At 37.2% G+C, this 27,913-nt stretch overlaps 1 protein-coding gene across 2 annotated transcripts in view; it reads right to left on the reverse strand.

Annotated features, from left to right (window-relative positions):
* pi4kaa (phosphatidylinositol 4-kinase, catalytic, alpha a) overlaps positions 1 to 27,913 on the reverse strand; it is a 44,966-nt gene that overhangs the window by 9,748 nt on the left and 7,305 nt on the right. The window contains exons 11-44 of one of the 2 annotated variants that reach the window (XM_067433713.1): positions 27,089 to 27,280; positions 26,877 to 26,977; positions 26,632 to 26,761; positions 24,026 to 24,155; positions 23,434 to 23,529; positions 22,574 to 22,757; positions 22,383 to 22,483; positions 21,013 to 21,181; positions 20,297 to 20,347; positions 19,739 to 19,847; positions 17,031 to 17,167; positions 16,379 to 16,512; positions 16,200 to 16,282; positions 14,875 to 14,945; positions 14,628 to 14,752; positions 14,315 to 14,396; positions 14,119 to 14,202; positions 13,708 to 13,797; positions 13,490 to 13,609; positions 13,295 to 13,387; positions 13,052 to 13,208; positions 12,313 to 12,440; positions 11,960 to 12,118; positions 11,125 to 11,276; positions 10,009 to 10,116; positions 9,695 to 9,822; positions 8,268 to 8,426; positions 6,140 to 6,219; positions 5,841 to 6,040; positions 5,310 to 5,400; positions 3,558 to 3,725; positions 2,229 to 2,282; positions 2,002 to 2,122; positions 1,029 to 1,158 (exon numbers count right to left, since the gene is read on the reverse strand). In XM_067433713.1, the coding sequence (XP_067289814.1) occupies positions 1,029 to 1,158; positions 2,002 to 2,122; positions 2,229 to 2,282; positions 3,558 to 3,725; positions 5,310 to 5,400; positions 5,841 to 6,040; positions 6,140 to 6,219; positions 8,268 to 8,426; positions 9,695 to 9,822; positions 10,009 to 10,116; positions 11,125 to 11,276; positions 11,960 to 12,118; positions 12,313 to 12,440; positions 13,052 to 13,208; positions 13,295 to 13,387; positions 13,490 to 13,609; positions 13,708 to 13,797; positions 14,119 to 14,202; positions 14,315 to 14,396; positions 14,628 to 14,752; positions 14,875 to 14,945; positions 16,200 to 16,282; positions 16,379 to 16,512; positions 17,031 to 17,167; positions 19,739 to 19,847; positions 20,297 to 20,347; positions 21,013 to 21,181; positions 22,383 to 22,483; positions 22,574 to 22,757; positions 23,434 to 23,529; positions 24,026 to 24,155; positions 26,632 to 26,761; positions 26,877 to 26,977; positions 27,089 to 27,280 (4,117 nt within the window). Of the gene's footprint in view, positions 1 to 1,028; positions 1,159 to 2,001; positions 2,123 to 2,228; positions 2,283 to 3,557; positions 3,726 to 5,309; positions 5,401 to 5,840; positions 6,041 to 6,139; positions 6,220 to 8,267; positions 8,427 to 9,601; positions 9,823 to 10,008; positions 10,117 to 11,124; positions 11,277 to 11,959; positions 12,119 to 12,312; positions 12,441 to 13,051; positions 13,209 to 13,294; positions 13,388 to 13,489; positions 13,610 to 13,707; positions 13,798 to 14,118; positions 14,203 to 14,314; positions 14,397 to 14,627; positions 14,753 to 14,874; positions 14,946 to 16,199; positions 16,283 to 16,378; positions 16,513 to 17,030; positions 17,168 to 19,738; positions 19,848 to 20,296; positions 20,348 to 21,012; positions 21,182 to 22,382; positions 22,484 to 22,573; positions 22,758 to 23,433; positions 23,530 to 24,025; positions 24,156 to 26,631; positions 26,762 to 26,876; positions 26,978 to 27,088; positions 27,281 to 27,913 lie in introns of both variants that reach the window. The other variant, XM_067433712.1, reaches the window with a different exon arrangement.

The following is a 27,913-nucleotide window of genomic DNA, read 5'->3' on the forward strand; positions in this document are numbered from 1 at the left end:
GAAATTGTTATAATACCTACATATACCATAAAATATTTAAAATAATATTGTGGATTTAAAATATGACCTGGACAACATTAAATAATTTTTACATTTATTTTGGCAATTTAAGTAATTTCCCATGATAAAAACCTACAATACTGGTCAAAAATTTAAGAAACATTACTTTTTTTTTTCTTCTTTTTTTAAAAAAATGTTTTTTAAAATAATCTTTAATGTATTCTTCTGCTCATCAAGCCTGCATTTATTTGATCAAAAATACAGAAAAAAAACTAATATTGTGAAATATCGTTACAATTTAAAATAATGGCTTTCTATTTTAACATACTTTAAAATTTAATTTATTCCTGTGTTTAAAGCTGAATTTTCAGCATCATAACTCCAGTCTTCAATGTCACATGATCCTTCAGAAATCATAATAATCTGATGATTTATTATTAATGCTGGAAACAGTTGTGCTGCTTAATATTTTTTATAACCTGTGATACTTTTTTCAGGATTCACTGATGAATAAATAGTTAAAAAGAACAGCATTTATTCAAAATATAAATCTTTACGATCACTTTTTATGAATTTAACACATCCTTGATAAATAAAATGTATTAATTTCTTTCAAAAAAAGAAAGAAAAGAAATGACTGACCCCAAACTTTTAGATGGCAGTGCATTTTGTTTTAAAAGATTTCTATTTGGAATAAATGCTGTTCTTTTTAACTTTTTATTCATTTTATTTTTAAGGGTTTCACTTTAAAAAAATTTATTTTAGAATTGTATTATTATTATGATTATTAGCTTTTATAAATTATAAACACACGATGATGCCTTTAATTTTACGGGATCATCGCATACTTTAGGTATAACACAACCCAAAATGCACTATGATGAAATCAGTGAATAAATGGGAGATAAAAGAAATATAACCATTATATGTTTTTAATCGGTTGCATTTCAGTTAGGATGCTGTGTAGGCAGGTAACTGCCTTTGTAGGCTGTAGAGTGAAAGTTCATATTTGGTGACCCTGAGCCTACTTGATAATGGCGGAGACGTTGGTGATCTTGTTGAAGAAGTCAAACTCGCGCTGGTAGAAGTCTTTAGCGGGGCCCGACAAAGAGTGTGTGATCTCTTCCACCATCTGCTCCAGAAGCTCACCGATGTCCGCTGTACCACAACACAAAGCCAGCACAATTATAAATACACATTCACCTGTATATCTTAGCATGTGTTCACACTTGAAGTGCGGTTCTCTTGGTCCGGACCAAAAAAAGAGAGATAAACTTAGCCCTGGATGTGTCATTTTTAACAATGAGCCTTTAAGATCTGAAGCCATGATGTGTGTGATTGTTGTATGTGAGGTACATATGATGGTATTTTTTACCAGCTGAGAACTCATGAAGAGTTTAAATGTGTAAAGGAGTCACCTTGAATTCCTCTGTTGCACACAAACAAAGATCTGCTTAAAAGAGAACCGGTTTTGACACCTGTATCGAACTGTAATGGGCAACAGAGCTCTTGTGACGAAAGGAACCAGGTATGCTCGAGCATTTTTTCGGGTCGCAGCTGGTGATATCACATCCTGTTTTTGGTTTATTTAAATGTCTGTGGTCCGTGTTGTGTTCATATTTCAGTCGAATCTGGTGAAATATCACCAGAGTTGGTTTGGAAAGGTGGGTCTCGGTCTGCTTGTTTGGTGCACACCAGAGTTCGGATGGCAGCGTTCACACTTATTCAAATAAACCGCACCAGAGTTTGTTGTAGTTGATCTAAACCAGCTAAGTATGACACCCTTATACCTAAACATCTTATGCCATTCTAAACCTAATGGGCTCCTATAAATGTTTAACACTGATGCGTATTTTCTCTTCTTGGATATATATACTGCTGTATGAGCTGCCATGTGTATGTGAAAAATAACTGACAGGCAGAGAGCCACCAAGAAATTTGGATTAATCTGGATAATAATGGCAAGCATCTGGACGCATTCACTATATAAGAGGTACGTACGGTCTTTCTGATGGCCTTCCTCATCCAGATAGATGTTGGTCTTCATGTTCCATATGAACTGATGAGCGAGGAGCTGGGACTTCTGCGCGGCCCACAGGATGTATTCACGCACGTAGCCCATCTGTCAATAATGGCAGCAAAAGATGTTGATAACAGCCCAGGGGTGAATGAAACGACTGCTGTGTTAACAAAAGGCTCAGGAAAGGTCACAGTGCACTCTTCCTCACCTTGTCATACCGCAGCGCTTGAACGATTTGAGGAATGTAAAACAGAATTGCATCCTGCAAGAGAAATGCAAGATCACAAAAAAAAATAAAGTGACATGAGGTGTTTAAAGCATGAACACTCTTTAAAACATCTTTTGTGGTTGTCATATGGGTTTGGAAAGACATGAGTGTCTCATTTTTTCCAGTGATCAAAAGGGTCTAATTATATCAATGGAAACTAAATGCAGCTAAAGCACAGCTATCAAATAACTGACTTTGATAGAGAGCAAAATACCTGCTGAGCATAATAACTGGGGTCACTTTACTTATTATGTAATATATGGCAATCATTTTCTTTGTCATCCAAACCTCTTTGAGCTAACTGTAAAATATTAAAACACTTTTGATCAGTTAAAAATTAGAATATAAAATCATAAAAGTGTGATTTCTACTAGAAAAGTAGTGGGTATAAATAGATAATAAATTAGATATAAATTAGAAATATTAAATAATAAAAGTAAACATAAAAAAAAATCAAGTACATAATGAATATAACTTTTTCTTGTCATGTCAAGCTATTGTAATGGATAGATTTATTTATTTATGATTTAATGCCATATCAGCAGCAATGGCTATATTCATGGCAATCAACAGTATCACTTCAGTACAATATTTGACAAAAAATCTAAAATTACTCCAGGAGAAACCTTTTTAAAACTATCAATTAATGTGTTTTCTGAATAAAACCGTTGTCTAATATTATTTAGAAAAGGACATTCTATTAAAATATGTTTTATACTCGTGAAATTCTCACACAAATCACAATTGTATTGGATAGAAACGTCTATTTGTGAGTTTACAAAAATATATAATCACAAGAAAAGTGGTGTAAATTAAGTATTATTTACAATTTTATAATAATTATATTATTATAATATATATATATATATAGAGAGAGAGAGAGAGAGAGAGAGAGAGAGAGAGAGAGAGAGAGAGAGAGAGAGAGAGAGAGAGAGAGAGAGAGAGAGAGAGAGAGAGAGAGAGAGAGAGAGAGAGAGAGAGAGAGAGATTGTAAAGTATTTAGTTTTTTAGCTCTTTTTAATTACGTTAGTCTGTATTTTAAAAAAAATCCCCACTAGGGACAAGTGTTGTGAATTAGCTTTAGCTAAAAACACTATGATGCAAACATTAAATGTTCAACTTGATGAATGTTCAAGTTTATCTATGTTTTTTGTATCTGTCCCTATCCAAATAAACTTAAATAAATAAATATCTTCAATGTTGTATTTGACAATGGGAGGCCAGAGAGGTTAAGAAGCACAGCTCTAGCGCCGCCCTGCTGGTACCTACAGGAGGGAAGGAGCGAAGGACTTTGACTCCATACTGAGCGGTGAGCGGATGAGGAGGGTACATGCTGGAGAAGTACGAGAGACCGGTGGGAGGATCCGCAGGAGCCCAGCACAGGATGTGGCTCAGCTCTGGAGAATCAGCATCAATGGTGTGCCATGTCACCAGGAACTATAGGGAAAAGCACACAAAACATTAAAAGTGACTTTTAACTCCCAGGGGTCGGCAAAATCGGCAACGACTTCACCTCGCTTTTTTTCTTATCAGTGTGAAAGTGACTCAAATAACTTTAAAAAAAATGTTTTGTCATACATACAGTATGTGTTATACATCATTCCAATCTGTTACTCAAAATAAAAACAAAATGTTGTGCTTTTTGCAAAATAAAGAAAACAAATATGATGCGCAATCTTCCGCCTCTCTCAATGAAGTCCATTCTGATACTTGTCAGAAAATGAACTGTACTTGTCACACAAACATGAGGCATGTCTAAATAAATGTTGACATGTCAGGTAAATCAAATTGAAAACAGATATTCTGTTTATGTAATCTGTTTGAAAAGAGAGAGAGATGTCAGTCGTTTGTGATCTGCCTCATTATGTGCTAATGCGGTCACGGACATGGAGAAAAACTGTTTAATTTCTAAGAGCAACGGATCCAGCCGAGGATTGTGAAGCAAGTTATTCTGTGAGTGTCTGTGAATATTAAACCGCAAAAGGCCATTTAAATATGAATCCTGTGTGTTTTGTGTGATGTATTGAACTGGAGATTAACATTTAGACTCTATAATATAACAAATACACTACATAAAATGTTATAGATTTAAGACTGTTTAGACAAGAGTGTTTTTTAGATTATGACAGATTAAGAAGTGTTTATTGTAAAATAGCCTAGCTTCACATCAATACAGCATTTCTTTTGAAAATGTCTACTCAGATGCAATAAATACCGTACCAAAAGTTTGGACATATTACTATTCAAATTCATTTTTTGGAAAGAAGTCTAATATGCTCATTAATCATAGATTTGTTTGACCAAAAATTCAGAAAAATTCAATTTAAAATAAGGGTTATCTATTTTAATATACTGTAAAATGTCATTCATTTCTGTGAAGCTGCATTTTCACCATTACTTCATTTATTCATCCAAGAATCCAAGTTTCCAACACTGATAAATCAACATATTAGAATGATTTCTGAAGTATCATGTGACACTGAAGACTGGGGAAATGGCTGATGAAAATTCAATTTTACATCACAGAAATAAATTATATTTTAAAGTATATTAAAAAATAAAAAAACATTATTTTAAATGGTAATAATATTTCACAGTATAACTGTTTGTTCTGTATTTTGATCAAACAAATGCAGGCTTTGTGAGCATGAGACTTTCAAAAACATTAAAAATAGTAATGTTTCCAAACTTTTGACCGGTACTGTATATCATTTTAAATGGCCAATACAAATCGCTTCCTCAAAATTTTGTTCACATGCTGTGCAATAATACATGCATGCACGCGATCACAAAAATCATGTTTTCTGTTAAGAGTGGCCATTATATTAAGGTTAATACAATAGTTTACAATACAATAGTATCCAATGCCATTTGCCATTATTATGTTTATTAGCAACTGAAAAAAGCACAAATGTCAGAGCATGTCAAAACTTCTAAAGGGCCCCAAAACTGGCTCTGATCCCTAGGGGTAAACACATAGTGGCAGTTCATGTCCTTTTGTGGCAGAATGGTGGATCTAACCTTCACTGCCTCTGGCACATCACTAACAGCACCCGGATCCAGTCGAACCAGACGGGTCACTTCAGCCACGATGGCGTCTGCATTTTTAAACCTACAAAGCAAGAAAACAGGTCATAACGTTGACATCAAAACATGAGCTCTGTAACAAAACCTTGGCAGCATGCTAGATTGAAACATGCATTAGAAAACACAAATAATCATTTTTTTCTAAAGGGAACCAGTGTGATGCTAACTGCCGGTTGGCAGATTCATTTTTTTATTTATGTCAAGCTATTTTATTGGGTATAAAGTGCTAAGACTACCAGATAAAATTCCCACTTTCGAGTTTTGTTTTGGGATGTTTTATGACAATGTGAAAGGAAAATATTTGTTTTGTCTGAAGCAATGCTAAAGTTGCCTTTAAAACTGGTCAAAATGAGAAAAGAGAAGATATCAAATTTTTTGCTTCATGTTGAGACACCTTAAAATGCAGTCTAGGTAAACGGCTCACTAGAGTTCGGAACAGAGCTAGTAGTCTTGTTGTTGGTGTACCTAGCTGGAAGCTGCATGGCCAGATACGGAGCGATACTCCAGGCCAAATTGACATTGTCCTTCCATTGTTTCTCACTCAGGTTGATGTATTTGGATCTCCAGTTGGAGATGCTGGTTTCTACCGACTGCTCGGTAGCGATGGCCAGCTCCTGTGTTGATAGCGGGTTGTACCAAGTGGTCAGTCGCTCGATCTCACTGGCCTGTTGAGAAAGCAGAGAGTTCTTTGTGTCTTGAGTTCTTCAAGACACAGGAGTTCTTTTGTTTATCAGGAAGAGAGGGTGAAATCAGGTGTCCCTTACCAGTAACGCCAACAGTAACGTTCTGCGTTTCATGTAGTACTTGTGCAACTGGGTGCCTCTGTTGCTCTTTTTGGACATGCCTATAGTGAAAGGAAACAACAGAAGACATAGTACCAGAGCTGCATGGGGACTTAACATTAGCCTAGCTAGACTGCAGCCATACAGTTGTGAGCTGAGGGTTAAGAGCCACTTATAGGGGGGGCTTATGTGATACTTTAACTACTCTAGCTGGTTAGCATTCAGAGCTGGTTCTATCCTGTGACTGCGGTTATTTTAGTATCATTTCAGTTTAAATGTTGTTGTTTTTTACTATACACACACACCGATCACCTAATATTGTGTTGGTCCCTCTTTTACTGCCAAAACAGCCCTGACCCACTGAGGTGTGCTGTGGTATCTGTGGCACTAAGATGTTAGCAGCAGATCCTTTAAGTTCTGTACATTGTGAGGTGGGGCCTCCATGGATCAGACTTGTTTGTTCAGCACATCTTACAGATGCTTGACTGGATTGAGATCTGGGGAATTTAGTGGCCAAGTCAACACCTCAAAATCATTGTTGTGCTCCTCAAACCATTCCTGAACCATTTTTGCTTTGTGTCAGGAGCATTATCCTGCTGGAAGAGACCACAGCCACCAGGGAATACCTATATACTAAAATCTGGCCAAGGTTACAACAAAATGTCTGGTGCACTGAAGATTCCTAAGAGCACAGTGGCCTCCATAATCCTTAAACGGAGGACTTTTGGGACGATCAGAACCCTTACTAGAGCTGGTCGTCTGGCCAAACTGAGCTATCGGGGGAGAAGAGCCTTGGTGAGAGAGGTAAAGAAGAACCCAAAGATCACTGTGGCTGAGCTCCAGAGATGCAGTCAGGAGATGGGAGAAAGTTGTAGAAAGTCAACCATCACTGCAGCCCTCCACCTGTCGGGGTTTTATGACAGAGTGGCCCAACGGAAGCCTCTTCTCAGTGCAAGACGCATGAAAACCTGCATGGAATTTGCTGGAAAAAAAACACCTGATGAACTCCAAGATGGTGAGAAATAAGATTCTCTGGTCTGACGAGACCAAGATAGAACTTTTTGGCCTTAATTCTAAGCGGTATATGTGGAGAAAACCAGGCACTGCTCATCACCTGTCCAATACAGTCCCAACAGTGAAGCATGGCGGTGGCAGCATCATGCTGTGGGGGTGTTTTTCAGCTGTAGGGACAGGACAACTGGTTGTGTCAGAAAAAAAGATGAATGCTGCCAAGAACAGGAAAATCCTGGACGAAAACCTTCTCCAGAGTGCTCAAGACCTCAGACTGGGCTGAAGGTTCACCTTCCAACAAGACAATGACCCTAAGCAAACAGCTAAAATAACGAAGGAGTGACTTCACAACAACTCCGTGACAGTTCTTGAATGGCCCAGCCAGAGCCCTTACTTAAACCCAATTGAGCATCTCTGGAGAGACCTGAAAATGGCTGTTCACCAACATTTACCATCCAACCTGAGAGGACTGAGAACTGGAGAGGATCTTCAAGGAGGAAAGGACAGATGATGCCCAAATCCAGGTATGAAAAACTTGTTGCATCTTTCCCAAAAAGACTCAGGGCTGTATTAGATCAAAAGGGTGCTTCTAATAAATACTGAGCAAAGGGTCTGAATACTTAGGACCATGTGATATTTCAGTTTATCTTTTTTAATATCTGCAAAAATGTCAACAATTCTGTGTTTTTCTGTCAATATGGGGGTGCTGTGTGTACATTAATGAGAAAAAATGAAATGAAATGATTTTAGCAAATGGCTGCAATATAACAAAGAGTGAAGAATTTAAGGGGTTCTAACTTTCCATACCCACTGTATACATACATACATACATACATACATACATATGTATATACACATACAACACTGTATTTAACTAGCATTTTCTTAAATAAAATAGCTAATTTACAAATGGAGGCTACTTAAGTTTGTTTCCAGTAGCTCAGAAAGCATTTATCGCTCAGCTAAGCATACTGCTGACTCTTAACAATCAGAGAGATCATAGCATTAGCAGGTACACATTGGCTAAACAGATTAAACTATTAAAACGAATCAGGATGAGCGAACAGGCCTAAAGACCTGTTGCACCTTTCAGCGATACCTGATTTCTTTGAGGTTGTGGACATCCCGCTGGACAGGGGGTAGGTGTTAATCCAGCCCTGACCGCTCTGCTGCCGGGAACCCACAGCCATATCCATGTTGTTCCTGGGGTCAGTGGCGTTCATCACCGACAAACTGTTCAGGGACGGATCCTGGTTGTCTGTGAAAGGAAACATTGTCAAGCAAAGGATTTTTGCTGAATTTTATTCTCCTTTCTGGTACTAAAAACCTAAACTATTATGAATGTAGAAGAGCATGTGCGGGTCATATTTCTCCCTAAAATCAAAAGAAAAAGAGCAATTATATTCAGCATAAAGAAAACTAGGCCAATTTATTTATCATTCAAATTTGTATTGCATTGTGATATTTTTTGTGTGCTTTATTTTAGCCTCATTACTTCAAAGCACCCAAATGTTTTACTTCTGAGTTTATTTGTTTTTCCAATTATTCTTTCAGTGATGAAACTCATTAGATTTTCATTTACAAATTGCAATCATTTCTGGTTTTATTTAAAAAATAAAATAAACTGGAAAGGATTTTACACATATTTGAAAAAGTACTATTTCTAGCACCATTTCTTTGTGTAAAAAAAAGATGGAAAAAAAAGAAGAATGAGTACACAAATAAAATAAAATAAATAATTTATATATGATAGTTTGGGAAATGCACATAATTGACAAAAAAAAAAATGTAATTGCAAAAATGGCCTTAAAATAAATTTCATGAGGTGAAATATGATCTGAACATGTTCTTGACAGGTTCTGTGAAATTCATTCATTAAGAAATTTGTAATTTAATTTAAATATTTTACACCATTTCCAACTTTCTTTTTTTACTATTTTGTTGTTCCATCATTCCAGCACTTTTTCTCCTTTCCTATTTGCCTTAATGAATTATTAACACATAGCATTCTAGGAAGCGTAGCCTACAAATTATACATTCGACGAGTAAATACCAAGCGAAGCAACTGATTTGCGGTGCTGTCTGGCGATGTAGCACATCACACGATGGAGAGGCTTTAAGGGACGAATGAAATCTCAATTAGTTCTCTGGTATTGAAATGATCATGCATTTTACATGAAAGCGCTAATGTTCTGATGAGATCATGTTTTCTACGATGGATAGAGAAGGGTGGTGGCGGTAAGGGTGGAGGGGGTAGGCGGGACGGATACATTTGTCAATTTGCGCTTAGCAAACAAATTGATAAATTTGGCCGCCCGGATGATTGCCGTGCATTTTTAGTATTGGTTTCAAATTTGCAGCCATGCAAATTTGAACCACATAAACATGCTCCTGCTGCACTGTAGTTGCACAGTTGTAGCAAGAGAGGCTTACTTAATATCGATAGCGGAGAAGTGCTGGAAACGATAAGCGATCCGAAAATCCCAGCAGATAGGGAGCTTTGAGGGGGATTGGAGCCAAGCTCACCAGGTGGCACGAGCTGACAAGCAGCTAGGTACTTCTTATCGGACAGGATGTTGGCGTAGAAGCGGATCATTATACTGATGTCCTCTCGTAGACGTTTGTCTCCCTGCGTGGGGAACTTTGATGCAACACTGAAGAAGAGAGAGGTAAAAGAGATAAATATAATTAAGATCCAATTCATTTGCGAAAGGACACATTTATATAAGTTTATTAGCTCAACAGAGACTGACAACTTTTCCAGCTCTGGTTCTGAAAGTGTTTTTCCCCATTTACTCAACAAGCATTTATCATATCAAAAACTCTTTTCTTTCCAGTACCTGAAATAATCAAAGGCGGTGGAGTAAATCTTTTCCCGCAGGACGTTGCGGATGGTGGAGTTGGTCACGACGTCAGAATGCAGGAGGGCAAGGCCAAGCGTCAACAGCCTAAGTGCAGAGAAACATTGCAAATATAACATAAATATTTCATATTTTAGTTTTTTTCTCTGTGTCATCTACAACTACAACTTAAAAACTGGTGTAGATATGACTTACTACTTACTAGAAATCGCTAGTAAATTTGATAATAATGACAAAGAAACGACAAGTGACACATTAAATTAAATGTGAAATTTGTATCTTCTAGCAAAACTTTCTCTAATAATCTTTATTTAAGTCATTTTATACAGTGTAGTCTTCTAGCTAACCTGAAGCGACGTCCAGTGGCCGCCACGTGCCAGTTCTGGCAGCATTTTGGGCCGCCAACACATACATTTATTATAATATAATAAAGTTAATTCAATTAATAATAACAATAGTCTTATAAAGTACTATTTTACATTTATTATGTATTTATTTCTGACTGCTTACTTAAATATTTCATATAAATTAGTGTTTACTGGAATAATTACTTGAAAAAACTTAATGAATACATGACATTTTTGCATACTGAATTTTTATTGTTTTTTTTTTAACTGTGTAAATTCACTCGTTAAAATGTAAACTTGTCACACAGCTCTATATATAATATATTGTACATATAGTGTAGTATACTTTTCCCCCTCGTATAAATATAGTACACTCCCGTAAAGCAATATATACTATATAGTAAAAACTGCTTGATTTTTATTAGTTAATATGTCAGAAACCAGGAGAGAAAGTCCTAGCATCAACAAACTGAATGCAGAGAAATGTTGAAAAAAAAATATTATTTTGTGTCAACTACAAAAAACTCTGTAAATGTAATGGAATACAATTTAAAAAAAATTTAAATGGTGTAGGCTTTGCTTTACTTTGCATTTCCAGTCAAAAAATTGCTAGTAAATTTCACAAAAATTTACAAAGAACACACCCTAACCCTAAATATCAAGTAGAAAGACTATAATAGCATTTTCTAGTAAAACACTCCAATAATTTCTAATATTATCATTTTTACAGTCTAGTCTTCTTGCTAACCTGAAGCGAGGTCCAATGGCCGCAACATGGCGGTTCAGGCTACTTTTTGGGCCACCAACATTGAGAGAGAGAGACCTCTGCAAAAGACTGCCAAAAATCTCCACCTGATCCGCACTGCTGTACTTGGCGATCTCAAAACGTTGAACCAGGAACTATAACAAAAATGGGGAAAAAAGACAAATAACTTGATTAAATAAATGCTATTGATGTTTCTATGCTTACACCTTCTTGTTCTAGCTTGTACTATTCTGGACAATGTATTGCTTGCACTTCTCTGCCTCAAAAGTAAAGTGCCCCGAATACTTTTTGAATATGACCTTTCACGTAGCGTGTAATATAGCTGTTTGTGAATGTGAAAGGGCTGGAAAGTTTTAAAGATCAAAGTGCAAGACAAATTAACCTATTGTCTCCTAAAAGAAAAAATCGAAACGGGTCGTCAGCAATTCCAGTTTCACTTCCTGTTACAAATCTATGTAGAATTGTAATACATTTGCATAATGGCAGCCTATGGTCTTTATTGGTTGCCGTAAACAACATCTACTTTGGCCCACCCGCAGACACTGTAGTTGTAGCTGAGACTAGAAAAATTTGGTTCATGTTGTTCATGTCGAGAAGACGCTGCTTCCTGTGCTGCGAAAGCAAATCCACTTTGTATGCACTTCCAAAGGATGAGATTCTATTTCGAGAACGACCCCATCACAATAGAGGGGGAGTGAGATTTCCTCACAAGGAATCCTCAAGCTATTTCTGGTGTGTATCATAAGAAGCTTTTAGACGGGGTAAATCTACAGCTATGGAAATGCCGATAAGCTTGGACAAGGTAAGAGGAAATAACCTCAATCCAGATGTAGTGGGGCGTGACGTCGGGAGGGCAGGGGATGGGTTGGCTTTCCTCTGAGGCCGCCAGGGGATCCGCCTCAACCTGCGCGTCGGAGAACAGCCCCATCTTCAGCTCGACAGTCATCTGCCACGCACCAGCCATCTCCCGCATGAACTGACCACAGAATGCAGTGAAAACTTAGCAAAAAGTTTTTTTTAAAACCTGCATAGCTAAGATATGTACGTAATATTGAACAATATTCATCTAATCTAACAGCAGAGATTTATAAAAATGTGCGTTTTACGAATATTTGACTTGGTATTGATATGAACTATGGAAATAATACTGCATTTACATGCGTGTCTTACCGGGACTTCAACACCTGTCCTTCCAGCCAGGAGCCATTCCCAGCATGCAATAGCTGTTTCCATGCCATTCTCAGTAAACATCTTTAAAGGAGACCAGCACAGTTGATGCAGTAGCTGAGGGTCCCATTCTGCACAATACAACAACAATCAAAACTCAATTTACTTTCTTAAAGGGGTCCTATTCTCCCTCCAGCAGGAGTTCTTCTCTATATCAGTGTCAGTGTTTCTAAACTCCCTGAAACGCCTCCATTGAAGTCTTGAGTTTTCTTCCAGGAACGAATACATCACAATATTCTTTATTTAAATAATTCCCACCCAAGGCATACGCAGAATAAAGGGTGGGGCCTGATTGAGTTAGTTAGTAGGTTGATGAAACAGGCGGTGATGGTTACTGGAGGGACATTTCCCAAACACACTCAAAGCCGTTGACCAATCTTACTGGTGCAGCCAACCAATCAGAGCACATTGTGCTCTGAAGGAGAAGGAGGGGCTTCAGAGACAGGAACTAAACAGAGCGTTGACAAATATGTCAAATATGAGAAAAATTATGTTTTTTGTAAATTCAAGCATGAAAACGTATTCTAATAAACCCCAAAAACTAAATCAAATCAGACTAAAAAAACTAAATCAGTTTTGGGATATACTATGAGAGTAGATTATGAAATATACATTTGTGTTGTTACTGCAATCCAACAGCATGAAAATCTATTGTTGGCGTATGGCTTGCGTAGTAACATGCCTTTTGAGCTGATCAACAGCGCAGCCATTTTGAACATAGCTTCAGTGAAGGCTTCTGGCTGGCCTCCGTCCAAAGCTTCATTCATCTGACGAATCATCAGCTTATTCAGGTCCGACGTGCTCCGCGTGGCCACTGAGAAATGGATCATCCCTGCCACCTGCATACAAGACATGTGAGGAGATAAGAGTCTGATGCTTCTTTCATAAAATACCCAACAGCCTCTGCTTTATTATTTATCACTACCTCCCCAGCATAGCGGTTTCTCAGGTTAAGGGAGGCCATGAAGTTGGAGTAGTCTTTCTTAACGCATGTCGGTCTCTCTGTGAGCTGAGTGGTCTAAAATGAGAGAAAAAATACTTTCTGGTTATATAATCACTGAGGAACTAGTCAATAACCCTTCAGTATGAACTGAAACACAACACGAGTTGGTCATCTTACACCCAGACTGGTGCTCTGGCGATTATACCCGGCAAAGTGCAGGATGCTCTCAGTGGCCATCGCCAGACCCGTGTGCTGAGACAGACCCGACACCCAGTTCTGATGCTTATTTAGGTATTCCTGTGGACGATACATTGATTATGTTAAAAATCATTGCAGAGGATGATACTATAGAAGTTAATTATCTTAGTTGTTGTTGTCTTAATGGGAAGCCAAACCTGTAGGTGAGATTTGGTGACCGATGGCGCCCATTTCATGGCCTCTTTAAGGATTTCTCCACAGCGGGCAGCAAAGTCTTTCACTATGCTCTACACGTGACATATGGCATCCCAAATGTATCATTAGACATATGCAACAGCATGCTTTAAAATAAAAGGCAAATTACATATCTATGCTTTTTGTGCTCATTTTATTTTTCAATAAAAAAGAAGACAAACAAATACATTTTTAAAGTGTATAGTACAGTAAAATATAGTACAGTCTTAGTATAGTAAAAAAAAATTGGTAGAAATTATATATTTACACACACACATATACATATACATATATGATATAATATATATATAATATATATAATATATATATCTTTGATTATTGTAAAACACATTAAAAAAGTAAAGTAAATGTACCTCTCTGGCCTCATATGTATCTGGCACTGTGATGCGATATGGGGTGTCTGGTATGTCATAATACGGCTGGTCTTTGTGGATGTCCTGAAGAAAAATTCAACATTTTAAAATCAATAATATATCAAACATCTCCTGTAACAAACCTCCATTTGTGGAAACACATTAACTTGATCTGAGCAAAGGAAGAAGCACGTACAGCACTGAGTGAAAGGGACAGGGTCTGTAATATATCCAGCATGGTCCTCAGGACACGACCGCTCCACAGCAAGTGAGGAAAACTAGAAGAAAAACAAAGAGACACCGGACCATTAAATGTTCAAGAAGAAGAACTCAACCTAAGACACTATTCTACTGTTTGTGAGAGGACTGATAAACAAGCAACCCAAAAACTCTATCAGTTCAAAATTGAATTTGATTCTTAATCATATCTACGTAAACAACATCACAAGAAAATATGGTTTACTATAGTCTGGAATAATTTTGTGTGATTGTAACGCAGAAGCACCCACGTCTCAGCGAGTCCTGACAGATATTTATCAGCCACTCTTCGGATTCTCTTGTGAATGTGGTTGAAGTTGACCAACAGGAACTGAGCATGACTTTCTAACTCCTCCTCATGCGCTTTGGTCTTTTCCTAGGAAAAAAGAAATCTCCAAAATTAGAGGACATCAAAGAGTGGCTTGTGTCCTCAATTTAAGTCTAGTTGGGAAGATAATGCTAAAGCTGTTCATGTTAAGCACTTTAGTTTTCATTTACCTTGTCAGCCATCATCTGAAGAAAGACATCAAAGACCTTGTCACCCACTGCAATGACACACTGCATCATTCCTGAGAGGACATAACGGAAACTTTTACTAAAGGATGCCACTGACCATTCTTCCCTAGCTGATTAATGACAGTACATTAAGGGGTTCGGTTTAACTGAACCAAACATGCCAGGTGTGAACACACCCCAAAACATTCAATTTTGTATTTAAATATGCAAATGAGGCATTCTAGATGCATCTCTCTCTCTCTCTCTCTCTCTCTCTCTCTCTCTCTCTCTCTCTCTCTCTCTCTCTCTCTCTCTCTCTCTCTCTCTATATATATATATTTGTTGTTGATAGCATTTATTCATGAATCAAAAAATACTTTAAACAGACAGAAAAAAATAAATTCACCATGTTTGTAGGAATAAAATACCTTCAGAATATAGATAGGAATAAAACTAGTGGAGAAAAATCTCACAGATATCACAAATCTCAAAATATGTGTTATAAATCGAAATCTACAGAAGAAAATAGATAAAGTTAAATAGATGCTTAACTACGTTAGATACTACGTGCCATTAACTAATACATTACCAACATTCTTTAAAATATAATCTTTTAAAGGTTAGTTCACCCAAAAATTCATGTCATTAACAACTCACCCTAATGTCGTTCCACACCCGTAAGACCTCCATTCATCTTCAGGCACAGTTTAAGATATTTTATATTTAGTCCGAGAGCGTATCTAAGTGTATGCACACTATACTGTCCATATCCAGAAAGGGAATAAAAACTTCATCAAAGTAGTCCATATGAGACATCAGTGGGTTAATTAGAGTCTCTTGAAGCATCGAAAATACATTTTGTTCCAAATATAACAAAAACTATAACTTTATTCAGCATTGTCTTTTCTTCCACGCTTGTTTTCAAACCTCAAATAAAGACTCAAACGGTTATGAATCAGCGATTTGATGTCACGTGATGTCAGCAGTTTGACACGCGATCCGAATCATGAATCAATACACTGATTCATAACCATTTGAATCTTTATTTGAGGTTTGAAAATAAGCACGTACGAGAATAAAATGCTGAATAAAGTCGTAGTTTTAGCTATTTTTGGGCCAAAATGTATTTTCGATGCTTATCACATATGGACAACTTTGTTTTTATTCCCTACACTTAGATACGCTCTTGGACTAAATCTAAAATATCTTAAACTGTGTTCTGAAGATGAACGGAGGTCTTAAGAGCGTGGAACGACATTAGGGTGACAAATTTCCTTTTTGGGTGAACTAACCCTTTGAATCATCAAGAATCAGAAGGTCTAGCCCACCTGATTTATCCTTCTGGATAGCTCGGTCTTCAAAATAACGAAACATCACTTGGAAACGATCAGATTCCAGCGAGCGCAAAACCCTGCAAAGTTACGAGAGGTCATGTGAATGTTCAGAAAAAAATCATCACACACGTCTGAAACTGTCCTCTGCTCATTGGACTGGCGTTCCCTGTTACCTCATGTATTCTAGCCGGTAGACGGACAGCAGGTAGGTAGACATGGCAAAGTCCAGTTTATTGATGAGCGCAGCGACCTCAGGAGGAGGATCCAGCAGGTTAATGATGGTCCCCCTCAAATCATTCAGCTCGGCCTAGAAACACATGCAGTTCAACAGGGTGAATCACAACACTTGGGGATGCACTTTACATTAGATGTCTTTAACTACTATGTTCTTACATCTAAAAAATTATAATTGTTAGGCGCAATCAATATACATATTGTGTTCATGCAAAACACGTGCTGCTATTGACAGGTAAGGTTAAGCCTGGGTTTGGTGGTTTAAGGGTGGGTAAAGTGTAAAGGAAGTGAAATTATAGATGTAATTTCAGATATTAATTACAATTGTAAGTACATGTTAGTATTTTTAAATAGAAGTACAATTTAAAAGCATGTACGTACACAATAAACACACTCTCAAATGATTTATTTAAATTGTGGTACTATAGTAGTTAAAGACACTTAATATAAAGCAGGACCGAAAACGCTTCTATGGTTTTACTTTTAGTTAATGATGATAACCCTGACGATCATGACGAAATGAACCAAAATGATCAGTGTGATTTGGCGATATTGGAACAATCTGAAATTGAATAAGAAACAAAGCAGTACCGGAGTGACAGTATCGTTCTTCAGGGCAGAGTTATACTGCAGTTCTGAGCGCAGTGGCTCACCGCTTGGGAATGTCAGCAGAGGGGATTTGGTCGCGATCTCACACACTCCCTCATACCACTCCTCCGGCCACAAACCTGAAGAAGATTTCTCAAAATCAGCTGAACATATCGTCAAAAATAGGAACAAAAATTGGATGTAAATCAATGAATATTTCTGTATTATTATGTCAAGTGAAATCAAAAGATGAACTTGTGTGACATTTTTTCAAACTAAATCAAACATTATTCTCTCCAGCTGGTAAACACCTTTAAACTACCATTGGTCTGTGCTAATGGTGTAATAGGCGGGTGTGGCTCTGAGGCGAATCTTTTCCAGTTCAGTTGTGTTCAGTCCGTCGAGGTCTGACATGAGTAATGCAGCGTTCACGCTCAAAGGAGGATTCTGAAATACACTTCAATATACCTGTATATATCCTATTTAAATTCATAATCAAAATCTTAATCGATATTTATCCTCCTATATTATTATAATGATTCTTTCCATTTATGATTTTGCTTAAGAGAACCACTGATTGTTTCTTGTTTTCTAAAGTGTGTATTTGATCTCTGAGGAGTGACTGAGGGTCTGGCCTAGAGATGTGTGATGTGTCACTAAACACTTGATAGCAACCAGGTGTCGTGTGTTTTGGAGGTATCACACACCCCTAACATGCCAGGAGTGCAGTAGTAGTGTAACCTAGCCCAGCTTCCAGATATGAAATATCGGTCTTTCATTTTTATAATATTTTATTCATTTCATATTTCCTTTTACTGAAACACTAAAGAGTCAAGATGAATATTGCCTGTACTAATGTCTGTATCTCTCACTGAGAGAAAGCACATGTAATCAGTATGTTTTGGGGAACATACATTCAGTTAGAGCTGGAGTTTAATCAGCTCCAACCTTGGAGAGACTGTGTATCTGTGTATGTGCGCAATATTCTGTTACAGATCAGTGTTGAGAATGGACATCCTAAAAGATGGGTGGACTTGTTGTTCTGGGCAAGCTGGCATCTGATTAACTGACATGTGTGGAAATTTACCATGACTGTGCATTTTCTTTGAGACAATCGGAATCATCCACCTTGCAGTAATGACATGTAAAGACCTGAAAACAGTATAACTGTTGGTACAATTGTATGTATGAGAGGCAGGGCGACAAGAAAGGGTAGAGAGGGAACGCGGCCTACGAACTCCTTGTGAGACTTGAAGCTGGCTTCTGCTGATAAAACTGCAAACAATTCTTCAGTAAATTTGTATTGCGCTCCTGACTCTTGTGGCCGTTTCACACAGCAAGCATAAGCGGCGCGTATTTTTTTCAGCGCCCATGGTAATCAATGAGTGCATTCACACCGGGAGCAGCAGCAGCGCGTGAGCGTCAAGCAGGGGGGTTCGGCAGCGAGCCTATTTTTGCTGCACTGCTGACGATCAATTAAAGTAAAAGCACACTTTTAATGGACAAAATAAATATGATTTCACACAAAAAGTGCCCAACATGCGCACAAGAAGCACATGTAGTATGTTTTAACAAGAACTGGTGTATATCAGAAAAGAAAATGAAGAATATAAAATATCTGTAGAAGATTTACCCATTTAAACTTGTTTTAATTATTCAGTTTGGGTGAAAGTATGGTATAACAAATAAAGTAAACTAGCCAGAAAATATGATAAACTTACTTTTAGTTTAGTATGTAATACTCAGAGACAGGTATAGGCTCTAGCATTGTGGGAGCTGCTGCTGTGACGCTGTACAAACGCTTCCAGTGTGAATACTCTCGCGCATCTGCAGCTGCAGTCACGGTGAAATTACGCTGACGTGCTCACGCTTGTGGTGTGAAACGGTCGTTGGTCTTAATTTTTCATTACTGGTCTTGGGTCATAAACTGTTAACCCCTAACAACGCCAATTCATAAATCACGTAATTTCGAGATGACAACACACACACACACACACACACACACACACACACACACACACAGGGAAATATGCCTTTATATAGCAACACTATCAATGCCTAAATTAATTTGCAGCCGTCAGGTGGTATAGTGGTCACGTGGTGCATGAAGTAGCTCTCAGAAAATTTAAAAAAGTTTAGTATTTACAAGCTCTACGGGGACTTGAACACTTTTTACGAGTTGAAAAATGTTAAAATTACGGTAATATTGAGCATTTAGGTAAATGTATCTTAAAAACTTGAACACTGGAGAGCTGCTTTATTATACAAATGTAAGTTGTAATTCTAATTGAAAGCAACACACTGACAGTGTTCATGTTTAATACTGTAAAGCTGGCTGCTTTTAAACCATCTAGTGCTGAATTGCACAGCTGGTTCAAATATATCCACATCACTATGATTAGATACTTTCTTAACTGCTGTTTTTGTTGTTTATTTTGCTAATGAAAGGAAAGAGTGCAGCACATATTCATCTAAACACTGCTCGCAGAAGAAGAATTTTTTTTTTAAATTACCATTAAGGGAAGAATACAAAAAAATTGTTTTCGCTGTGAGCTGTGACTACATCAGGGCCTTCATTTATGTTTACCTGGTAATCAATTTATCATAAGTTATAGCATATTGTCTAATCTTCAACAGATAATCAGAGAAAATAAACAGCTACAAACATATGTTGGCTTATATAAGTGATTTATAAACGACAAATATCTGACCTGAGCCCTCAACAGCGAAGCCCATTACTACGGAATACAGCCAGAAATCTCTGAACAGTTTTTGCAGTCTCGGTTTGGCCTCTTTTATGGCCGGTAATCGTTTGGTCAGCTATAAGAGAGAGAAAAAAGCAGATTCAATTATGAACAATGTGACATAAACCAAAATAATTAATGTGCAGACTGTGGGGAAGCAAAGTAAAATACAGTGGTTAATCTGATCAGAAAAACCCTTTAAAAAATGTGTTTTTAATTTATATGCATTTATGGTTTAATAAAAGAACTGCTGGTTAAAAAGTGACTTAAATATAAATGCATCTTTTTACATAAATCTGGTTAGCTTAAATATACACATGCATGTAAATAACTTATTATATTAATATTAAATTCTAAATCATGAACTGGACAATAACAGAACATTATCTGTGACATCAAGGCAGTGTTGCCCAATAGTGAGGGACTACATTTTTAAAATATATGTAACTATACTGTAATCTGCTATTACACGCAGTGTAGACTGTATATAATTGTGACACATTTGCAGAAATCCCATTCTCTTACCACAGCAATGACAGGAATGAGAACTCCTAAGTTACCAGCGCTGCTGGACGCCTGAGGAAAAACATAACATATATTTAAAAGCAGAAACACTACATTACTTAAGATACTCCATTTAACAGGCTCAATATTTCACAACTTTTTAACCATCACCTGGGAATACTAAGGACAAATCCTATTACAACATTAAAGGTATAGTTCACTTTAAAATGAAAATTCTGTCATCCTTTTCTCACCCTCAAGTTGTTTCAAACCTGTATGAATTTCTTTCTTCAGCTGAACACAAGGGAAGATATTTTGAAGAATGTCAGTAACCAAACAGTTAACTGGAGCCATTGACATCAATAGTAGGGAAGAAAAAAAAATACTATGGAAGTCAATGGCTCCAGTATATCCAAAATATCTTCCCTTGTGTTCAGCTGAAGAAAGAAATTCATACAGGTTTAAACAACTTGAGGGTGAGTAAAGGATGACAGATTTTTCATTTTAAAGTGAACTATACCTTTAACACTAATGATCTGGTCTAGATTAAAACAATTTCTACTCCAACTTTTAGCAGACCACACCCCATTTCTACATTCCCTCTTTTAACAACATTCAGAATGTGTTTACATTTATAATAACAGTACAACATAAAGAATGCAAGATATGCTACACAAACATGCTTGTCCTACAATGAAGTAGAGAAATAACAATAAAGGACTTTAATCTGAAGATACCTTGAGGGCCGGGCCCTTCTCGCTGGCTCTTTCACTGGCTCGTTTCCCCTCCAGTCCCAGCTGCACAAACAACTCCAGCAGGTTCACCAGCAGATCATCGACCATCTGCTCTGTCTGCAGGTTCGCCGCGATGTTAGCCAGAGCGTTGATCACGGCCAGAGAACAGTGCCTGCACCAAACATGACAATACAGAGTTAACTAACATGTCAAAGATGCTCTTGACAAAATAAAACCGCACGTGCAATGCATTTATGATGAGCTAGTGTCATCTTTACTATTATGGTCAGTACTTTTCATGTAAATACATTTTCATGTGTATGTATCTACAGTATATATATATATATATATACACATCTTTATGTATGAAGAGTTTGAAATCATTATTTGATTAAGATATTTGTGTTTTTGCGAGACTTAAAAATACTGTAAAAATTGCAATATTGTGAAATATTATTACAATTCAAAGGAACTGTTTTCTATGTGTGATATATAATAAAGTGTAATTTATTTCCGGTGATCAAAGCTGAATTTTCTGCATCATTACTCCAGTATTCAGTGTCACATGATCTGTCAGAAATCGTTCTAATATGATGATTTGATAAATTTAGTGTCCAATTATTTTTTTCATCTGATAATTATAAATGGCATTGTATCATGGTTTACACAAATATATGAATATCATCATATTAGAATGATTTCTGAAGGGTTGTTTAATGCTGAACATTTTGGATCTTTATTTTGGATCAAATAATTCAGCTTTGATCACAGGAATAAATTACACACAAACACACACACACACACACACACACACACACACACACAATTTATTTGAAAAATGTTATTTATTTATTGTTAATTGAGTCAAAAAATGTGTTGTTATTTGTTGTTTTTGTTTGTAATTATTATAATTAATTCATTTATTTGTATTGTTTGTTGCTGACACAGTGTTGTTTATTGTATTCATCACTTGCCACAAGTTGTTTACTGTATGTTAAAAAATGGGTAAAAAGAGGTGAAAAACCTATGATATGACATTTCTAAACCTTTTATCTGATATTATCTAGTGTAATTAATATAATTTTTCAGCTGCGCTATATTTTACAGTACATGCAGTTATGTGTCCTTACAGTGTACTTAACTAAGAAAGTACTGGGTAATATAAGGTGACTACATGGGTTAAGGTTAGGTTTAGGGGCAGGTTCGGGTTTATTACCTAGTTATAGTAATTACTATAATAATTGCATAGTAGTAGTATGTACACAGGGAACAGAAATGTAAAATAAAGTGCTACCGATTTGTCTCCATTCACATGTCTTCTGTTAATGTCAGAAGAAAGAAAAAGACCAAAGTATTCCACTGAAAAGAATCACCTGTAACCATGGTCTTTGTAGTCTTTGGTGGAGTACACCATCGAGCTGGCCTTCACACTTATCTGCTGGAACAAGTTCCAAACTTCCTGATAGATGTATTGCTGCCGGAGACAAACAGATATAAGGAGATATTAGCACTTGTAGACTGAACAAAACAATCCCTATGATAGAAGACAGAACTGCAGCCGTACGTTTCCTGTGATGACCATACAGCCCAGCTGATCGATGATGAGGACGTCCAGCTGGGACGGCGGCTGGCAGAACTTCTGCTGTAGGATCTGTAGGATGGGCTCCATCACACGGGGAGTGTCTCTCAGAGCCACGGCGATGTGCCCTAATGCTCGGATGGTGTGATCTGGAATAAGGTGGGCTTCCCTGCGGGAGAGACACACATATTGTTTTTCTCACATTTAAACATTCCCTTTTTTCACCATGAAATCAACATCAACAAATCTTGTTTTTTTTTTATGGAGTATGACAGTATTTATAATCAATGATTTATCCATACACATCAAATTCATGTGCCCTCATAATCTTTACTCAAAATATCTTCTCCTCCCTCTTGCAGCGACATCTCTTCTCTAATGATGTGTTTGCTGGCGCAAGGGCATGGCCACCTGTCACTTACATGAGATCCACAAATAGCAAACCTCAACCATCCAAACAATTACTGATGGACAAAATCAAGTGTGTGTGTGTGTGTGTGTGTGTGTGTGTGTGTGTGTGTGTGTGTGTGTGCGCGCACATGCTCATCCGGGAGAAGTGCACGTACAAGGAATTACATCCTTCATGATGTCATACAGGGCCATACTCAAAAAAAAACTTTCCAAAACTTGTTTGAACCCTGAAGGAGTGTATATGGTACAGAAATACTCAGTCATACTTACAACTAATTTTTTGACATTTTGGCCCTGTGTATGAGAATCAACCCTTTAAAAGTGTAAATATATCAGAATGCGTGAAATTTCATTAGACCCCTTTCATAATCAATAAGAAAGAATGTTGGATTATGAAGAATGGGATGTGATTTACTGTCGGTTCAATAACATACTTGTCATTTTCCTGCGAGATGTACAGACGGTTGGAGAGACTGGCAAGGAAAGCCTCAACGATGACCGAGTCCATGCTCAACCCTGCTTTTAAACACCTGGATAAACAAAAAGAGTTACTTATTAGTGTTTAGTAAATTATTCGAACAGTGGTTAACCATATGAAAAACTGCTAAATCCTTCTAAATAATCATACTAGATTCTTTGATGAATAGAAAGTCGATTTGAAATTGATTTTTTTTTTTTACATTATAAATGTCTTTACTGTCACTTTTAAACTATTTAATCCTCAATGAATAAAAGCATTCATTTCTATTAAAAATTCTTATGGAACCCAATTTTTTAACAGTAGCATGTATCGCTTAACTGCACAATCCAATCCAAAGGAATTGATGGCAAAAATAGCAACAGAAAATCATGCACAAATGCTCACTTTCAAAATCACAAATACTATGCTTTCTGGACACTTTTGGCATTTGCAGCACATTGTTCCTAATCTCACATATTGTATAGGATGAATATTATGTGAATTATGCATAGGATTTAGGCATAACTTTCATCTGAAAACATTTCCAAAGTATAGATGAGGTTTACCTGCATATGTTGTCGATGGAGATGTCTCGGAGCTGCTCGTACATAGACGGCTGGCTCTTCTTACTTGCGTTCGAACTGAAGGTGGACTGGGAATGCTCATTGGTCACATGGATCTTGATGTCACCCGTTCCTGTTTAGTGGGAAACGTTAGAAAACTTGCACTCAGCCAACAATTTATATTTCCTTAAAGGGGGGGTGAAACACTCAGTTTCAGTCAATCTCATGTCAATCTTGAGTACCTATAGAGTAGTATTGCATCCTTCATATCTCCGAAAAGTCTTTAGTTTTATCATATTTATAAAAGAAATATGGGCTGTACCGAGTCTTTCCGGAAAAAAACGAGCGCCTGGAGGCGTATCGTGTGGGCGGAGCTAAAGAATGACAAGCGCGCAAAGCGGTGACGTCCTCAAGCGCGGAGAAACCCATCTATCTCAGCTAATACAGATAATGATCCACAATCAAATCTGAGGCTGAAATAAATTGAACAGGAGAAACGGCAACATCAGGATGTCCGTCTCTGTGGTATGTACTGTATTTAGGGGCCTTTGTGTGCAGTTTATGAGGACATGATTCGGTTTATGGACTATTGTATGTGACTAGACCTTAGAGGTAGCAAGCAAAACGGTTTTGCACGTCAGAGTCAGAATAGTGTAACGTTATACAGAACAACAATGGAGTAACCGTTAGCGCATTTGAATGACGAAGCACGCGATCGTATCGTTTACTGATGTTTACTCATGCGACGGTAGCCAATAGCAGAGACATTTGAAGTTGATTTACTCACCGGCATCTTCCAAAGCAGGACCGCTCTGTCAAAAACACACTTCTTTGGTATGATTTGGTAAAGTCCTGACAGCAGTGACCGTGGAAATCCACTTTGCGACACGACTGAAGCGATGCCTTGAAGCTTCCCGTCATTTCTGCGTTCAAATCGGTTCAAATGCAGCGCTGCCTTCCCGGAATGCTGTGCTGAAGCGTTGAAGTCGCTCGACGTCACCCATAGGAATAAAGTGGAGCGCGGCGCGACATAAGTGTTCACGGACGACTGGATCTGCACCTGAGAGACCGTTTACAGCGTGCATTTCCTCTCTCTCCCTCTAGTCACGCGCGCGCGCACCCTTCCGGGAGAAGAGCCCGTACGGCCCATACAAGGACCTTCCGCTCTATTTAACGTCAAGTAGACCCATACTCGAAAAAAACTCGCCGAAACTTGTGAGAAACCGGAAGGAGTATTTTTAACACAGAAATACTCCATCAAACGTCCAACATTAGTTTTTGAAACTTTGTCTATGTTTAGGATGGGAATCCAAGTCTTTAACAGTGTAAAAAGCTCAGTATGCATGAAACAGCATTTCACCCCCCCTTTAAGAGGACCTATTGTGTTTTTTTCCATGTTCATCTTTGTTTAGTGTGTAATGTTGCTCTTTGAGCATGAAAAAGCTCTGTAAATTTCCAAAGCACAAAGTTCCCTCTAGTGGCAGTTCTTCTCTATATCAGTGTCAGTGTTTCTGACATTGTAGTCTTGAGTTTTCTTCCGGGAATGAACATGTCACAATATTTCTTATTTAAATAATTAATATGCAGAATAAAGGGGCAGGACTTGGTTGAGTTAGTAGTGTGTTGTGCGGTTATGATAAGGGGCGAGACATTAAACACGCTCAAACACTTGATCAATCACAACACACAGGTTAAGCCAACCAATCAGAGCACATTGAGCTTTTCGGAAGGAGGGGCTTTATAGAGACCAGGGCTGCATACAAGTCCACTTTTTATGCCCTTCCTCACGCTGTAACATCCCTCCGTTTCATTCATTTGGCTGTACGTCACTGCTTACGTTGCAGTTTTTAGCATGACAACTTGTAGCTGTATATTCAAGTGATCAATGTCAAAGTGGCATAAATATACAGTAAGTTGTATCTACAGCAAAGAGTGTGAGAGTGATCCAACTCTCAAATGTGGATTACACCTGACTCGAAGACTCTTTATACATATAATATAACCTGACTCCTGTCCATCGTCATATAACGTTACACACTCAGGACATCTGCAACAAGCAACCCCAACAGCTGCTGAAAGAGGTTTGGATCAACAATTAATAAGTATTGACTGGACTAAGTGCGTGATGTTCGATGTACTTTACAAAAGACGTACTGTGGTTTCGTCAGAGCAAAGTGCAACACAAAGGTAAGTTTGTATTTTTACAAACAATAAAAAATGATTGTACAGTATCAATGAATGACACTTTTTTGTGCATTAATGTGTGTGAAATGCCTGTTAATTACATTACTTTTTCCAAACTCTTATATTGTACTTTACTTGGCTTCTTACTGTTGATATTGAAAATGAAGTACGTGTTTTTCTGAGATTGCCGTTTCCACCTGGACATATAGTCATATTGAAGAGAGGTGCTGCAACAATGCAGAATATGAAAAAAAATGTGTTTGCTGAACATGAAAACCTATTCTAGTAGAGCCCAAAATCAAGACTTTGCAAAGCGCATAATATGGCCTCTTTAATTTTCGAGTTTTGATGTACGGTGACAAAAGCAGTATAAATCTAGACACAATAAACAGTCAAAGAGAATGAAATCAAGGGGAAGATCTCACCTGTGGTGTACTGACTGTGATATTTGTAGAGCTTCACCAGTACAGGTGAAGGTACAACCAAGAAATCTCTCAGAGACATGGTGACTGAGTGAGCCACCACAGGGAAACGCTCACACAACCGTCCGAGACCCTGTTTCGCAAACACATTTAGCACAATCATACATGAAATAGCACATTTCACCCCAAAATGTTAAAAATAATGTTTTCTTTTGTGCATTGTGAGAGGGGCAAAACTCAGGATGCACCTGTAAGCAGCAGATGAGCAGAGGCATGTGAGCGATGATGACTTTACTAGACGTCTTGGACTGCAGCTTCTCAGACAGTTTGGTGCAAAGGTTCTCCGCACCTGGCAGAAACAAGCCGATAAATGAATCAATGATGAAATGAAGTGTATCATGAGTCATGATATACATGCAGCATATGATATACTCCCTCCAGAATACTCCCTCAGTCTCACCCTGTTCCTCTGTGACGGCCCAAACCATGAGGTCCACGCAGGCGGCGTTGGCCTGGCAGCGCAGTTTAAGCGGGTTCAGCTCGCTGTGCAGATACTCCACGTCATGCAGGATCCTCTGCAGCTCCGACTGACTGCTGCTGAACTGCTCCAGAACAAAGTCATGGACCTCCTTCACGTACGACACCTGCAGGTCTGCACACATAAAACAATCACATGAACACAAGCTGCAGCTCTAATACTTACTGCAACTATTAGAGTTATTGAAGGCCACAAGTCTCAGAGATATATAAAGATTTATATTTTTTTTTCATAAAAATGTATTTTTATTCTAAGCCAGTTATCTAAACATTTATTCATACTATTTATTTAAAAAAATAATAATAATAATAATATATATATATATATATATATATATTTTAGAAAACAATAATAACTTTTATAGAAATAGTTTTTAAAAAAATGAATACATTGTAATTGTATTTATTTGTGATTTATAATGATAAATATATTTATATATTTTTTATAAACATTTGTTTTTCTTCTATGCCAGTTATCTAAACATTTATACCCACTTTCTATTATTCATTTAAATAATTATTTTATTTTATTAGTTTGAGATTTATAATAATAGATATAATAGATTATTAATAATAATAATAATAATAATAATACAAAAAATATTCAATTTAAAAAAAAATTTTTATACATTGTAATTGTATTTATTTGTGATTTATAATGATGAATATAATAGATCAATAATATGATCAAATGATTTGACTGTATTGGAAATAAATTGTATTTTATGTATTTTGTTATCATAATAAA

This window comes from Pseudorasbora parva, chromosome 23 (genome assembly GCF_024679245.1).
Source record: "Pseudorasbora parva isolate DD20220531a chromosome 23, ASM2467924v1, whole genome shotgun sequence".
NCBI lineage: Eukaryota > Metazoa > Chordata > Actinopteri > Cypriniformes > Gobionidae > Pseudorasbora > Pseudorasbora parva.